General features: G+C 40.2%; 1 protein-coding gene across 1 annotated transcript in view; it reads left to right on the top strand.

The window, feature by feature from the left end:
• The window catches only part of STK3 (serine/threonine kinase 3), a 135,315-nt gene extending 127,212 nt beyond the window's left edge, over positions 1–8,103 (top strand). The window contains exon 11 of the mRNA XM_032180826.1: positions 5,029–8,103. Within this exon, the coding sequence (XP_032036717.1) occupies positions 5,029–5,187 (159 nt within the window). The 3' untranslated portion in view covers positions 5,188–8,103. The remainder of the gene's footprint in view (positions 1–5,028) is intronic.
• Positions 8,104–16,682: the final 8,579 nt, after the last annotated feature.

The raw sequence follows: 16,682 nt of genomic DNA, 5'->3' as shown, positions 1-16,682 counted from the left end.
GACCCTAGCCTAACTTTTTACATTGGTAAAAAGGATTTTGAACTCACCAGTGGACCTCATTCCAAAAGAGAGAAGAAAGCTGCTCAGCAAAGGTAACGGAACAGCTACAGCGGAGAGAGAGTTTCTCTTACCCGAGGCCACTAACAACACAAAACAATCCGAGGCATGCACTGGTTAAATCTTAGAAAGTGCTATAGGCAACCCACTTTTGCAATTGCCATAGAAAATTATTGTTGTTAGCCATTCTGTTGATAGTTCATATTGTAGGAATTACTAGCAGATGGGAAAATAGATGACTCAGAATACAGTATTAACAATCCATATTTTTTTAATCAAAGGCCTCTAATAAGGCATGTTGCATCTGTAAGATTCATTTAAGCAGTTGCTAGGAAGAATTTGTTTTTTCAAGTAAACACAACAAACTTGATACAGATTACTTTTTGATTGAATATCTATTTTCTTAACAATTTAGACCCTGAAAATACATTTGCTTGTTTTCGTTGCACCAGCTTAATGGCAGTATTCCATAATTTAGTTTGATAGAGTGGAGGTTTGTAATGGCAATTCATGCATTATGGAATTACTAATGAAATCTAATTTTATCATATTGAAAACATCACAGGCCTAGAGCTTTTATTTACCTCTGTTAGCTGTCAAGGGTGGATTAAGATTATAGTGTGCTACATCCACCAAAACTTTGGATTTCGCCCCCTGAAACGTTTGGATGGCTACGGATATGTGCTGGCCAAGACTAGTTAATGAATTCCAGACTCTTTCCCAGACCCCTTCACTGCAATCTGTGGTCTGCAGGCACCACCAAGTATCTCAGATACTTTTCCTTCCTCCTGACTCCTGTGCTGGACACAGGTAGTCAGGATTTGCATTGTGCTCCTGGACTTGATGACTTCTGAGAATCCACTTTTGGTTGTACACCATCTCCTTCCTTCTCACTGTATTACCAGAGAGCTTTGGTATTTAGACAGCAACACATGTATGTTTTCCAATTGACCATTTTGACCTGAATCTTCATCAATATGATTTGACCAGGATTGCAGACAGGATATGTAAGGTGTGTTGTAGGTCCTCCTGCAGGCAGAAGTATTGACTGCAAGTAATTATGCTTTGCTGAAAATGCCAATCCAAATGAAGCTTGTCCATTTGAGATGTAAGAAGTTAGACTGAAAAAAATAAAAATAAAATTTGTTGTACTTCTCTTGCTGGACTTCAGTTCTAAGAGATGATCACATTGGTATCGGAGGAGAAAATGGCTTTGTTTGAAGACTTGTAATAAAAATCAATCTACCTGAAGCCAATATTGACCAGAATAAGAATGTTTTCTTCTAGAAAATCATCCTCTGATGAAATGGTAAACTGCACTGCAATCCAGCTACCTTGCATTATACCACATATTAGTTTTTCTTTAGCTACAGCGCTTATGACCACTTCTTAAAAACCCAGATAATGGTTCTGAATCCATTCTGCTGCTTTTTGAATTCTACATGTAGCCTTTCTTGGAAAAATGACCCAATTATGATTAAGTTGAAGAGTGAGCCAGGAAGAGGCAGACAATTGGTGTCCTACTTTCTAAAATCGTAAGATGAGGTACACCAGGTTTCCACACTTCTGTCTTCTAAGAGGAGAGTGCACAGTGTGTGGTGGTGTTGTGCGACTGAAAACAATAATTTTAGCAACTGAAAACAATAATTCTAAACTTCTAGCTGGTCTCTTTGTAGGCAGTCAACATCCTTTAATAGAGTTTCACTGGGGCTTCTTCGGATGGAATGGTGTCTTGAGAATCTTTTAGCTTGTGTTACCTGGCTTTGCTTTGTATCTTTCTCCTTGCCCCTCCCTTACACATTTTAAGTTCCTTTGGCTAAGAAATACACCTTATAGAAGAAAAAGATTTTTTTTTCTCTACACACCTAGTTTTTCTGCTGGAAATCTGAGTATCCATCGTCACTCTAAAAGAGTCAGTGTATAAAACAGATGCACTTTTCTGAATATTATGTATTTATGTATTGTTGTATATAATGGATAGGTTCATGGTGCTCTAAGGCTCAGCTGGGACCGTTGCTTTCCCAAAGTGATTCCCAGGTGATACGAAGGGTCCCAGTGAAGGCAGATGCTCCATTTGCATTCCAGAAGCTCCATTCGCTGAAGGCTGCCCCTGTAACAACAAACTACACGGGGAAATCAGTTCTGGCTGCTTAAATTGCAGGCTGATTGCAGGTGAAAGTAAACGGGAGTGCCAAGCTCCATCACTTTAAGAAATCGAATCAAAATATTCATCATGCAGGGGAATAAATTGCATAGGGATAATTATATTTCCTGTTTGAGTTGTTTCTGCGCATCTCATTTAACGTTTGCTGTTGCATTCAGTGTTTGCTCTTTTGCAAGCTTTCGGGTTCAAGAGGTAATATCCATAACACAGAAGTCAAGAAAAAATATTCTGCAATTTGCTGAAGAGACGTAGACATGCGTGCAGACAAACACACACATCCCAAAATGAGCTGCAGCTTTTAGATGAGATTAAGTGGTTTTCTATGATACGTAGAGCTCTCTGACCACTCCTGTCTATTCCAGCATCTGAAGCCAGATAGATGAGATTCATAACTCTGTTTTCAGATCCTTCATTTCCCTGTTTTCTGTCATTTACTTCCTCTGAGTGTCCCAAGCATCATCCGTTTATACAGATGAGGACTGCAGTTCCCTGGGTCCCCTGTGTGACGTGACTGAGATCACTCTGCACAATTCTCATTCTCTGGATTTAAAAATTCATTCTCCTCGTATTTTAATTTCCAGCCCAGCTGTCTGTGATCCTTAAAGATTATTTAATTCTGTTTGCTGGCTCTGCTTCCTGACTGAAATTTAAATAAAAGCGTACCCGTCATATTCCTCTCTGACAATTTATTTTAAAAAAATATGTATGTCTTTCAGCACAGAATAATTATGTGATCACATGAATTCGAGTCTACTGCGTGCAGTGCAAGCCTGATGTCTACAGCAGTGATTCAGAGGGAGTAAGTGGCTGACCCAGACCAGACGGGAGACTTCATCAGTGACACTTGTCACAAACACACGAGTGGTTATTGATGATGCTTTCCTTACTCCATTTGCTAGTCCATGAAGCTACATATCATCGAATCATAGACTTTTTCCTCCCAGACATGCTAAAAAACATGGTTTTATTGCGTCTCTCATCTGTGCTGATTGCAGTCGGTTAAAGGGGAATCAGTGCCGTTACGTCATTTTATAATACTACAAGTTCCTCACTTCTCTAAAGAGTATCCTCACTGAAAAGTGTCTGTAATGTGTTGGTTGCATTTACCAAGTGGCTAAAAAAGAGAACTTTTTTTTTAATCTCTTCTTTCTCTGAAAGTGGAAAGGTGTTTTCCTGTAAGTGTCTTGGTGACCGAGACATTATGATTCCTTTCTCCTGTCCTTCCTTGCATTTATCAGATGGGAGAAGTGTAGTAAACCAGACTGTTTAATTATATGGGTATTTAATTATTTGGGAGGCAACTCCTTCCCTCCTAAGAAGTGAAAGGTGCCATTTGTCCTTGCGATGATGAGCTGCTGAGCACATCTGGGGTGTCTGAAGCTGCTGCTGGTCTGAGGATCTTTGGTCCTGGAAGAGATTTTGACTTCTGGCTTTTAATTCTCTCTTTCACAGGAGTCTTATTGTTTAAACGACACTGAATGAAAACGGGTGTCTTTTCCTCTGTGTTTTCGTATGATTTTCTGGGCTCCACTCCCTGTGGATTATGACTTGAAGTTATTTGTTTACTATGCACACCGTCGTGTATTGGTGGAAGTCATAGCACCGGGGTTTGGACCGTATGTAGCAATATGTGCTGCTAATTTACATGCCTCAGAAGCTGATAAAAATAAAGATCAAAAGTAGCATTTCATTTGTCAGGGAAAGCAGATCAGACGGTGTTGATGGAAGACTGCCCTAGATTCATAAACGAAGCATTGACTCATTAGTAGGTTGATTCAGAAAATGTTGTCTTTTTTTCCGCTGCGTTAGGTGGTGTGCTTGTTTGCAATGCCAGCATATTTGCAAACAAAATATAGACTGCCTCTTTCCTGGGGTGAACTTCTGTGCTGTTTGCAATCCGTTGATGTGTGCCACGCTGATCGCTGACTGAAGAGTAATTGACACATAGGCAATTCCGACAAGAGAGAGAAATGCAGAGGCACTCCACTTGCTTAGGAAAAAAAAAAAAAAAAAAAAAAAACCTACACAGGCTAACCAAAGGAAGATATTTTAAATGTAGATCCTGCCCTGTGAGAGCAGATGGGGCAGTGACACCTGACGTGCCCTGGTACTTGCCGAGATCCCAGCCTTTACTTGCAGCAGCCAGGTGGCCAGAGGAGGGATTTACTTTGTTGTATGACCCATTGCTCTTAATGAATGAAATGTAATGAACTGATGAACGCTGTGAGAAAAGGGAACGGGCAAGGTAACTCCCTCCCACGAATTCAGGAGGTTGCTTTGTGCATTATTTAACCACTGGCAGTGGTCTGTAGAGGAACGCAGGTGTCTTCTCATTCTTATCAGAAAGTACCTCCAAATCTTCCAGGCTGTTCCTTCCAGCAGTTCTCTATTTCTTAAGGCTCCTACGGAAGGCTGAATTCAGTGAAGAAGTATTTGATTAATCAGTATAATGTATGGATGTGAATATCATCTTGTACAGCATGGCATGCATTTTTTTCAGCCTAAGGAGTTTAACTCTAGGCCTATATCTATTCACAGTTTATTTACAAGATATGAGAAGCGTTTGCTGCTTTTTCTTTTTATTAACTGTACCGCATACATGTGTGTTTTCATATGCTGTTAAATTATTTACTGTGGAGCATACTCAGGCTTCTGACTGCATAAACAGTGATATAGGTATGTACACACACAGTATGAAAAATGACACTGCAACTGTAAATTAAAAGGTTATGAAAAGCGTTTTTCATTTTTATCATAATACGTTTTTAACCTGTTTTTGTTTGTTTGCCTGTTTGGTTCTTTTACAGTTAAAGAATCTAAGTTTAGAAGAATTACAGATGAGACTAAAGGCTTTGGACCCTATGATGGAACGAGAAATTGAAGAGCTCCGTCAGAGGTACACTGCAAAGAGGCAGCCTATCCTAGATGCAATGGATGCCAAGAAGCGGAGACAACAAAATTTCTGAGTTTGTTTTACTTTCAGAGATAATGCTACGAGTCAATGTGGACACTGGTAACTTTATAAGTCTGAAGGAATTTTATTATGAGAGTTTTAAAAATCCAATCTTTTTCAATTTTCCTTCACAACTGATGACAATTGGAGCAGTGAAAGAACACGTGGTGTTCTCCAAAGGCAGTGAAACACATTACCACTCGCTCTGTTTTCAACTGTTTAATGTAATAGAAGTTTAATCTGTTACTTCCCAATCTTTTTCAGGTGTATCGTGGTAACTTTGTGTTGTACATTAGGAGTTGTGTTTTGGAGCACCTGGAACTATTTCTTGATTGTGCAACACTACAGAGCCTTATGTTGCAATATATTTTCCTCCCACTTAGTAGCATATTTATTATGTAATCTTTGGTTATCCTATTTATTTTATGCCTGTTTTCTTTTTATTAGGAAATGTTAGGATAATATTGTGGAGAGCAGAGCCAGATAAGATAAAATTAGTATTGTAGTGTAATGAAAAGAAGCTCACCACCATATTGTCTTTTAAAACTCCAGTTTCAGCAATCGTCCCAATTCAGGACAGCACCTGAACATGTGTCCAGTCCATTCCTATCAGTACAACTTTAAGCGTAAGCTAAATAATAAGCACATGTTTTTCTGTTCTGAATCAGGGATTGTAGCTGTAGTTGAGCAATACAATTGCTACACTCGAGACCATTCTTTTAACTAATATTTCTATCATTTTTACGCACACCAAACGATCTCTCACTAAACAAGAAAACAAGTGCCTAATTGGTTTTGATTTTTCTATTGTTCAGGAGAAGCAATGCTTGCAGTCACTCCTGCAGTGTAAATTTTCAATTGCTATCGCAATTCTGACCAGTATAAACCCCTGTTTTGCACCGTAGTTTTATAATGAAGTAACAGCTACACTTTCTGGATATGTGGGATTATTATTATTTGTTTTGGTTCATTTAATTTTATAGCACTATTTTGAGGGGAGAGGGGAGTTGTTAGTGGTTTGGGTTTGGTTTGGTTTCACATTATAGACATTAAGGGATAGTAATTTAAAAGCCAAAGAAAATCAATTGAATACTTACACATGAAAAGAAGCAACATCTTGCAGTCCTCTGAGGGTTCTGTCCTGCAGTCACGGAACATGCAAAATTCCTGTAGTCTTCTGTGGTAGATTTTGGGGAATCAGAAATGCAGGACCAAGCTCTTAATACCTTTTTACAACTTCTGTCTGATTTATATTGTGTGATCTCTAGTAGGTAGAATTTACAACGTTGCAAGAACTATTTCAGACTTAGCTGAAAATGTGATCCACTTTCCGAACAATCTACTGTGTTCTCTATTGCAATCTTTACAATTGTTGCCTTTTGTGTAATTAACTTTACTGTGATAGTCATACTTTTTTAAACAGTACAGCGGAAAAGACCTTTACTTTCAACCTCCAGCTGTTAAACTTTTAATGGTGACTACTGTACGGGCATCTTCTGTTGAATGTTTTCTGGAAGTTAGTAATCATCTCATACCTCTTAACATTTACTGTCATCATCCGTGGACCATTTAGACAGAACAGTGCAGGTTTTGGAAATGGTGCATTAGATCACACAGCTTATATGCAAAAGGAAAACAATAGATACTACAAGATCAGCATATTACAGCCGTGCTGGGACCAGTATTTGGTTTGAGCTGTATCACAGCCATTGTTGTCACTGTCATTCTGTGTGTGTGTGTTTGCGTGCATGCCACGCTCTTAATTTGTAAACCCTAGAGTCAAATAAATTTTAATTGTGATTGTTAGAACATCCTTACCCTCAGCTCTTTTTATATTTCTTGAAATAAAGACCGTCCCTTATGAAGAAGCAAGAACACAGAAGATCCATAAAAATTCCTTTAGGCAAGATAAATGCACCTTGTATTCTTATGCCTCACATTTATACAATGAAATGATATAAAGTAAAAAAATAGCATAATAATATCATCATATAATTAGATTATAATCATAATGCAGGAAAAAAATAACAGCGGCAACCTCCTCATTTGTGTGGTTCTTATTTATTTAAAACTTGTTAATTCTTCAACTTTCTGGTGTGTGTGTGTGTATACATATATACAGACAGACACGCATCCATATATAAGCAGAAATCTGGAACAGGAAGATTTAAACTATCAGGAGAGGAACCTCACCTGCCTTTTGTTGGTGTGCCTTTTAAGCAAAGTGTCATTGTCCAGACACTCTTGCTCGCATCATTAGCGGATTTCTTTCCCCTTATTCTCTGAAACTTTTCCCAGCAAGAAAGGGCTTTGATTTTGAATAATGTCTTTACAGTGTAATGTATAATGTAATATAATGATCACAATTTTCATATTTTGTGTATTCTGAAAGCTTTTTAATGCAGTGAAAGCTTTTTAATGCAGTGCGCTAAATATGAATTAACTGTCCAGCAGGACTCCAATAAAAGGCCATTTTAGACTAGAGGTGTTGCAGTCTGACATCTGAAAGGTATCAGAAGATAAAGTACGTCCTCTCTTCACTCCTGATCTGTCTGCATAGAAAAAATTCGTGTAAACTTTGTGCACTTGCATACACACATGCAGGAGAAAAATCTGAAAGCCATGGAAAAAAAAATAAAAAAGAAAGAAACAAGCCACTTAAAGGTTAAAAAAAAAAAAAAAAAAAAAAAGCTTCTGAGACACTGTAACCTGGGTAGATATAGGAAGCTTGTGACCAAAGAACACTTCCACCAATGAATATGAAATTATTGATGTTGCCCTTCTGGGATGTGCACACTGCAGTCAGTGTCAAAGCTGTCATTGGCTTCAAAGGCCAGAGTATCAGACTCTGAATGATGTGCAAGCATAATATGTAGAAATAGGTTTCATATAAAGAGACGGACACAACTTATTTTTTCTTCCCTCTCTTCATACAAATGAATCAAATCATCCATGTTGATAGCTACACATCTCTGCTGGAGGGTGAGCATCTTCCTAAAGGAAAGCAGATAGCACAATAAACAGGACATCTTAAAAGCAGGAGTTGGAGGAAATCTGGTAGAACTACTGACAAGTTAACCTTCAGTGAGATTTTAATCGAGCGATTTCTTGTTTGTTTCTGACTTTGTTTAGGTTTAGGAAGGAAAACAAAAAAAGAAAAAAAAAAAAGAAGAATATTTACTTACTACTAAACATTTGTAATAAAGGCTAATTTTTCATGTATAATGTTGTCTTGTTGTTCATTCTAACTGAAGGTAACGTTAGTGGTAACCGTTAATGTTCATTTACATGGCCATCTCTCATACTTCTGTCTCCTTTCTATATTATTCACAGTGTACTTCTGTTATACTCACAGAAAACCCCATCTCTCAAAGTTAGCTCCGGAAAGGATTTTTCCAGCTCCAGACATTGCTGCAAAGTCTAGGAGGATCTCAGTGGAAGAGCATTAGGCCAATCTAAGGACAGAAATCCTCAGTTGTTCGTGGAGGTGTCTCTCTGCCATCTCCACATCCTAATGGCCTAATCCAGAGAGACCCTAATATGTTGGAGGTATTTGTAGACATCTTTTACTTGGAGGTTTGATTTTCTAGGGTAATGAGAATAATAGCTGATGAATAGTTTTTTAACTGGGGAAAGCTACAACATTCAATAACTCAATTTTGATTCCATACCCTATGTCTTTTCTGATTTTTTTCTTTAATTATTCTTCTCCGAGAATTTGCCCCAAAAGACCCTTTAGTATAAGGGACTCGTGAATAAAACTCCTTGGACAGCCACACTATCTTTGAAGTGACAAAATTCTACTGCTAATCGTAATTAATCTGGTGGTTATTGGATATTATAGTTGTTGATCCACAGTAAATACTAGCTTGCCTGTATTTGCCCAGGTCTATTCAGAGGGGAGCGTACAGTGGCTCAGGCTGTGTCCATCTGCACGGTGTTGAACTTCCAAATACAGGAGTGGCTGATGATGAATGAATCAATGCACAGGTCCACGAGATAGCATTAGTCACTATTAACAGGCATTGGTGCTTCTAAGTGGAATGTATTCTGTACAAACCCTGTACAGCACTTCGTGTGCACGCTGTTTTATCAAATGATGAAGGTTGCGTTTTCTTTTTTAAATTGTACTCCTGGTTATAAAACTAATTAAAAAGACCTTATAACATGTGGAAGCCTTTATTTCTTTGCATTTGTAAATATTCAGGGCTCCGTCTTACTGTGGTGTTTCTTTCTGTACTTCAGAAGGCAAAATGGGTGTTATCTAATGTACAGCGAGTCGGGAAATTGGTTTAGGGCATTTTCTGTGCCAGGCTGTGGTGTGACAGGGTTATGTCCGCTATTGCCAATGAAAACCTTGGAGGGGACAAGTCCTGGCTAGCAGGTGATGTTTCCTGCCAGTGCTTTGTACCAGGTGTTGTAGCATTGCAATCCTCTTTGGGAAAGGCAAAATTACAGCGATGGCCCAGTGTAAGGGCGTTATGTTGTACACGGCGATTTGCCCCGTTAAGTTTGTTGTAAAATACGTTTTCTTCACAAACCTGTTTTCTTTTTATTGTTTTAGTGTATTCCACATGGAAAGGGATTCCTATTTACATGGTGTGCCTCATCTGTTTCTTGTTTTCCTTTGTTAGAGTACTTAAAGTACTCATTAATTCCTCCTGGTTTGCTTCTCCCCTTCCCCCTGCTCAGGAAGACAAGTGTGGGTGTTACTGTTTTTGGGATGTTGTCCCACCAATGCCAGCAACAACATTTATGCTTTTCCTTATTGACCAGAGATCATTGAAGCAAAATCTCAGCTGCCCTATTTTCCCATTATGAAAATGTGGTGTGTTCAGATCCTAATCAAGACTCTTTTTTTAAGAGTATTTGTTAGTCCCAGACTGAATAGGCACTAAGTGCTTCTTTCCGTTGTTTGCTTTACAAATTCCTCTGTGTAGACTCATTGTTAGTTTCTTCAAGCCTTAGAGAGTCTTCCAGGTTAGAGGAGATAACTCGATTTGTCATAAAAATGGGAAGAAAAAAAATTATTTGGGGACAGAAGAAAAAGCATATGGCATTTGCACCTGGCCAGGTTTCTTCCAAGGCTAACTATGGATATTAGGAAAAAGAAAACATTGGCCGACATCAGCATCTATGTAACTTGCTGCTCCACATCAGTGTTTCACCTCTGACTTGCTTCCATTAATGTTTGTTGGTTTTTTTGTGTCTGTGTTTTATTATTCAGTTGCCACTTGTACAGATAGTGTTGTTTTTTGGTTTTAATTTATAAATGAAAACACGCCATAACGATGGCAAGTAAATAAACCGTGGGGGGGGGGGGGGGGGAACAAAACAGAAGAACAATTGAAGGCACTGAAGGGATGGTTCTTGCTCTTCCTTTCTTTCTCTCTCTCTGTGTTCAAACCCAATGCCGTGGTCAGGGAGGCCTTGTAAGAGCCAGCTCACCATCCTAGGGTGAGCACATCCCTGCTGTGGTGGCAAGTGGCTTTTGATGCAATTTTGGTGGCCGGGCTTCAACCTGGCCTGGTGCAGATGTCGGTAAGCCCACATGATTGTCAAAGGTGTTAGAAAATGATGTTTAATCTTTGGAAAGGGAAAAGTTCCTTGTGAATCAAGTACGGATCAGTTCCTTACCCTACCCTACAACGTGTTTCTCTCCCAAAGGGAAACACAGCCCCCTAATCACGTTTCTCCCCTCAAAGACAATATTTGGAGCTGCCCGGTGTAATCGATGTAACCCTTCTCTCTCTGTACACAGGTGTGCACACACACACACACACACAAACACACACCCTCTGCCCCCAGCTCATTCCTTCGCTCGCTTCTGGTCACTCCACGTCTCTGGCCCTTGGATATTTACGGCTCGACGCCTTTCCCTCTTGAGATTTTTCTGCTGCTTTGCACTTCTCCTGGACTTCCAAAGCCTGCATGGTTACTGTTAAGGAAAAACGCACAGCAAATACATCAAAGAGGAAGACCAAAAGCTTTTGATTTGATTTATCTGACGCTAAGCCTTTAGTGTGATGCATCAATTGATATTTCATTTTTATTACAGTACAATTGGGTATACAGACTTAACAGCAAGAGGTGTCCTTTTGATCTCTCACAGCACATGAAAACAGGTGTCATAGTCCAGAGATTATGTAGGTCAGAGATTATTTGAAGAAGGATTAAGTAGAGTTACCATTTTTCTTAGCAACCATATCCAAAAGCATGCGATTCTTTTTAAAATGTGGGCCTTAATTCGGCTTGTAGATAAGTCGTATTTATTTGCCACATACCCTTTCCCTGCTGAAACTGTGGAAGAAGGACGGATTTTCTCAAGTGCTTTGCATTAAAAAACGCAGAAACAAACCAAACTCTGTACTTATAAATGCAGTCAATAAAATAACTTCTGAGTCTCTTAAAATCCTGTTTTATTCTTTTTTCTGTTAGTTGATCTTTGCAGAATAAAGTTCTTGAGAGCCTCCAGAAAATAGCAGGGTGACTGGATGAATATTCAACGCTGTACTGATTTATGCACACATCTAATTAATTATAACCCAAATCTGATTTACCTCTGAAAAGTAAGCAGAAGTCTCGGATGCAGTAAGTACTGGTGCTGTATTTCAATAAATACAGCTGTACTTCTGAAATGCTGCTCGTATTCCAAGAATCCCTTTGATCCCATTAGAAACCCTAATGCATCCAGAAGGGATTTGGTAGCCCCCTATGGGTTTGTGCTAGAAAGGGCTGGTGGACTCCGCATCTCTTGGGTTTTTTCAGCAACCTCTTACTGCCAAGGAAGCGCAGCCAGCACCGACTGCTCGGCTTTCATACAAGCCCATTAGCTTTTGGGGTCATTTGTAGTCCACAATTTCGTGTGTCTGAAATCAATGGCAATAATGTTGTGTTTGATTCAAGCAACCTATGTCTCCTGTTTAGTGTAGTTGTGTTTTGTTTAAGCAGCCCTCAAGTATATGATTATTGGGATAAATAAAGGACTGAGAATTTCTCCAATCATAGGACCAGTAGCCCCACATCCCAAGACTTAATGCAAATTTATCCAAGAGCGAGTACAATTTCAAAGCCTTTCAAATGTGGTTAACATTGATTTATTCAGCCTATCGACTGACATAATTTTTATACATCTCATAGCACTTATCTTCAGCTACTGCCTCCACAAAAAGCACAATAGTTAGGCCTTACCGTGCCGCTGAAGTAGGAGGGAGTCTTATTAGCAAAGTGTTTGACTAATAATTTATTTTGTAGACAGACGTGCTGAGACGAAGTGTTTAGTTCAGCTCTTTGCTCCAGAACAAGGATCGGTGATTAAGTCATGTTTAAGAAGAGATTACTCTCGTGTTCCTGAGCCATCTTCCGCCTTCTGTACTGTTCAGTGGAAACGAGGCTGCTCAGGATTGAACGTGTGCAGTGCTGCAGACCCCCCAAACTACTGGGTTCCCTCATCACAGCGAGCAACAGAGGCTAACTTGCCTCCCCCAAAATATTGTGAGGCTGCCACCTTCACGTTTAGAGCTCCCTGTTGCTGGCATGAGCGAGGGAAGGGTATCCTTGCACCTCTGGCTCTGCTTTCACATGTGGGATCCTAAATTTCAGAAAGCTGGTCTCGGATGTTTGTATCCAGATCTTTGAATTAAATTGTGAGACACAGCTGTCCCGTGCACCTAGTAGGGAAAGACCAAACCCTCCTCAAGCTGCTTCCATTCAGGTTTATTTTCTTTTTTTTTTCTTCTTCTTTTTCTTTCTTTTTTTTTTTTTCTTTTTTTCTTCTTCTTTTTTTTTTTTCTTTCTTTTTTTTTTTCTTTCTTTTTTTTTTCTTTCTTTTTATTTTTTATTTTCAATGTATAGGATGGATGGTCCAGGGCTCAGGGCTCTGGACCATGCCCACAGAGGAGCTGCAGGAGTTGGGGGTGCTGCTGCTACATGGTCTGTGTCTGTCAGAGGTCCTCACCCTCAAGGAGTATAAAAGCAATTGTCCAGCCCCGTAGGTAGCTCACCTTCTGGCTGAACGTAGGGGGTTGGTGATTTGGGCAGTTTGCGATGTTTTTGTGGTGGTGCAGGCCTTTCCTGTTGGCTGGTGCTGCAAGAGGGCATCGTAGTGGGGGAATCAGGTGGCAATGACCCCGCTCTTCCTGCAGGTGCATGCGAGCATCGCCAGCCTCTTTCCAGCTTTCAGCTTTCTGCAAGGCGTGCTCCTGCAATGAATACAGCACTGCACCAGGGTAAAACGCATCTGGGGCCCCTTTCAGGTGGGCATCAAGAAGTTCAGAAAGGTCTGTACCGACAGTCAGAAGCTGTGCCTTGCTTTGGGAAGAAGGAAGAGTAAAGCAACACAATGAATGGGCTTTTCCTAAAAGTAAATTATGTTTTCGGTGTGTGATCTTTTGCCATGCTTGGAAAACCCAACGTACAGGAGCATTGGCTCAAGATCTGGGGTGCTTAGGTGCTGGTACAATGGAAACGAATTAGAACGTACTTGGTAATTAAAAGGCTGGTCATTAACGGGTCTGTGCTGAGTTATAAATGTTCAGAACATGACCTGGAATGGGACAGGCTGTGAGTTTCAAAAATAGCACGGTAATGTAGGAGGAGGATTTCCACTGGAAGTTGGAGGGATTCGTATTCCTAAATCAGGAGCTCTGACCACTCGCTTTGCTGTGCTTTGACCTGACCCCACCACATCACCCCTCTGTCACACGCCGGGGGGCTGCAGGCACGGCCACGTCACGGATAGAGAGGGTGAATCCAGAGGGCAGGGCTTACAGTGGGGAGAGCAGTGGCTGCTGGTAAGCCAACCGTGACTTTAGAGCATCACCAACCTTCCAAATGTGATTACAATTCCTCTGAAGGCCAGCAGTGCGAGCGGTGGATCAGTCTGCTCAGAAATACAGACTCGTGCACCACGCAGAGCACCTGCACTGGTGGTGACCACCAAGAGATACTGGCCTGGGTATCTGCAAGTGAGCAGCACTCTTAGTAGAACAAATCAGCAGGTTTGTAGCAGAATTTGTCAAATCCCTGAAAAAAAAACAACTGAGCCCTGTTTATCTCTGAATAGGGTTCAGTGAGAAGCCAAACCCCGCTTGTACCTTGGAAGGAAGAAGAGCTGGAGGTGCTGATGTTTCTTCCACGCTTCTGTGAAGTTGAAGGGTTGGCTGCGTGCCGCTGCCTCCTCCAGCCAGCTGCATGCGTTTATCAAAGCGAAGACTTCCATGATTTAGGGTTGTGTGAAAGGGGTGAGATGATGTCAGGCAAACAAATTGCTCCTTGTCTAGTGGGAGGTCAGTCTGACTCTCAACCAGAGGCTGAGATGATTCCCCATTTGCTGTACTAGGAGCAGAAATAAGCACCAGAGCCAGACCTTGGCCAGCAGCATCGCGCTATTTTGGGAAATACTTTTGAGACTGCTTGGAGGTTGCCTCTTCCAGCTGATGACCCATCCCTTTATGCACGAGAGGTGAAGGGATTAACAAACCTTGATGAGGGCGATACAAGCTCAGCAGTTGCTCAGTTGCAAATCCATTATGACCGCGAATCAAGTGGGTGGAGAACTGGTGCTTTGAGTAATGTATTGCCTCTTGTGGCACTGGAAACCCTGTTGATTATTCTCAGGTGAAAAGCTTAGTGCTTTTATTTATCTTTTTTTTTTATTATTATTATTTTTTTTCCCCAAAAGGAAAAGGCAGAATCTGTAAAAGATGCTTCAGAAACCAGATAGGAATACTGTTCTAGCTCTGCCTAAATAGTGGGGCAGCTTAAAAATAAGTTACAGGAGTTAAAATTAATTTCTGGTGTAACTAAGGAGGAAGCCAGGTGCATAAATTGGGGAGAAAACAAAAACAAAAAAATGAAAATTATAAGAAAAGACTAGTTTTGGTACAACACCTCACCACAGGATACGAGCAAGAGCAGTTACTCCAGGGGCTTCCTCCTGCTTGTATGTGCACAGCTGGGGCCTCCGAGGACAGGGCTTGGTTTGGAAGAGTTGAAAGGTCGTGTCAAATTGATTTAGCACCTACAAGTGCTGTTGGTATGCTGCTTAGTCCCTAATCTGTGAGGTAGAGAGCAAGAAGCTCGTGCTATTTGCTCATCTAAAAAATGTGTTTCAATCCCCTCCCTCCCCCCAATTTACTGCATTTATGAAGTAGAAATTTAGCTTGATGTCTGTATTTAAAATAAACCTGAAAACAAGAAAATGAAGGCTTCTCTTTTATTATAATATATACTAACAATGTCCTGAAATGTAAATAAAGTCTTCATCTCTGTGTTAATATACATATTTTTTGCATTTAATTTCCATGTGGTGGCACAATGCTGAGATCTCAAGTGAGTAGCACACTAGGGGGACAAGAAACGCAGTACAAAGAGCACCAGATACTGTAGTTTGCTGCCATCTCATAAAGTCCTGTACAAAAAAATGGGTACCCATACCGAAGGTATTCAAGTTGGAAAATTAAATGCAAAGTTCTTTGTTCTTAAGTTTTCCTTGTGAAGTAGACCATGCTGTGCTATGTGAAGAAAAGACAGTCTGCTTTCAAAGTGGGTAAGGTAGTCTGCAGGGAGAGAGAATTTGCAAGTGATGGAAGTATGTGAATCGTAAAACAGGCAGTAATACAAAATCCGAACACACATAAAAAGCTTAATCACAATCTATGTATAGATTTTACATCTCGGGAAAATAACGCAACATATTGCTTCTCGGGGACATCTCTGAATGATAGCCTAGGTTTGTACGAGAAATCAAGATTCTCTAACAGTTCATTCCTGGCAATAAAGTAAGTGTCTTCATTTGGAATATTACCATAATCCTCATTTAAGCACTTCGGGACTTTCAGCCCAAGGAGAGCAGTAGTAGCACTTTCACTGCTGCCAGGCAGGTGACCATCAACAGGCAGGAGGAGCACAAGCCACGAGCAACGTTTTCACTAAACTGCACACCCACAGTAAGCGGGTTGTTGACCACAATGATGTTCAAGTTTCAGATACTGGAGAAAGTTGCCAATTAGTCCACCAATACTTTGATTCTGACCTGTAGTTTTATACCTGAACATGCCCTGCTCTTACAAACCAGTGATTTAAAATGCCTGGGGCAAGTACTGGTTACTCAAAAAGCACTCCTCTTCTCATAAAAGCTTTTGAGATATTGAAGTCTTCCTTAAAATATAAAAATTTTTCTGTTTAATAAGAAATGAAGACTTCCACCACAGACTGGACTAAGCACTGGCAATAGGTTAATTCATAAAATGGCAGGAAGGATGGGCCTCATAATTTTGGACCTAGCACCTAGGTAATTTTGGTGAGTTAAGACAACGACATTACTTTACTCAGAATAATTGTCATCCTCCTCAGTGAAAAAAATCTGTTAGCCTAAGCAAATATTGATAGTGGTGTATAAAGTGATCTCATTCAAGATACAATGCTGTGCAGTGCCAGCTCAGATTAAATCTAAGCAGAAGTAAGGCAGAAAAAAAAAAAAAAAAAAAAAAAAAAAAAAAAAAAAAA

Source organism: Aythya fuligula, chromosome 2 (assembly GCF_009819795.1).
Source record: "Aythya fuligula isolate bAytFul2 chromosome 2, bAytFul2.pri, whole genome shotgun sequence".
Taxonomy (NCBI): Eukaryota; Metazoa; Chordata; class Aves; order Anseriformes; family Anatidae; genus Aythya; species Aythya fuligula.
The sequence above is the reverse complement of the archived record's forward strand: the minus strand, read 5'-3'. Positions and strand labels throughout refer to the sequence as shown.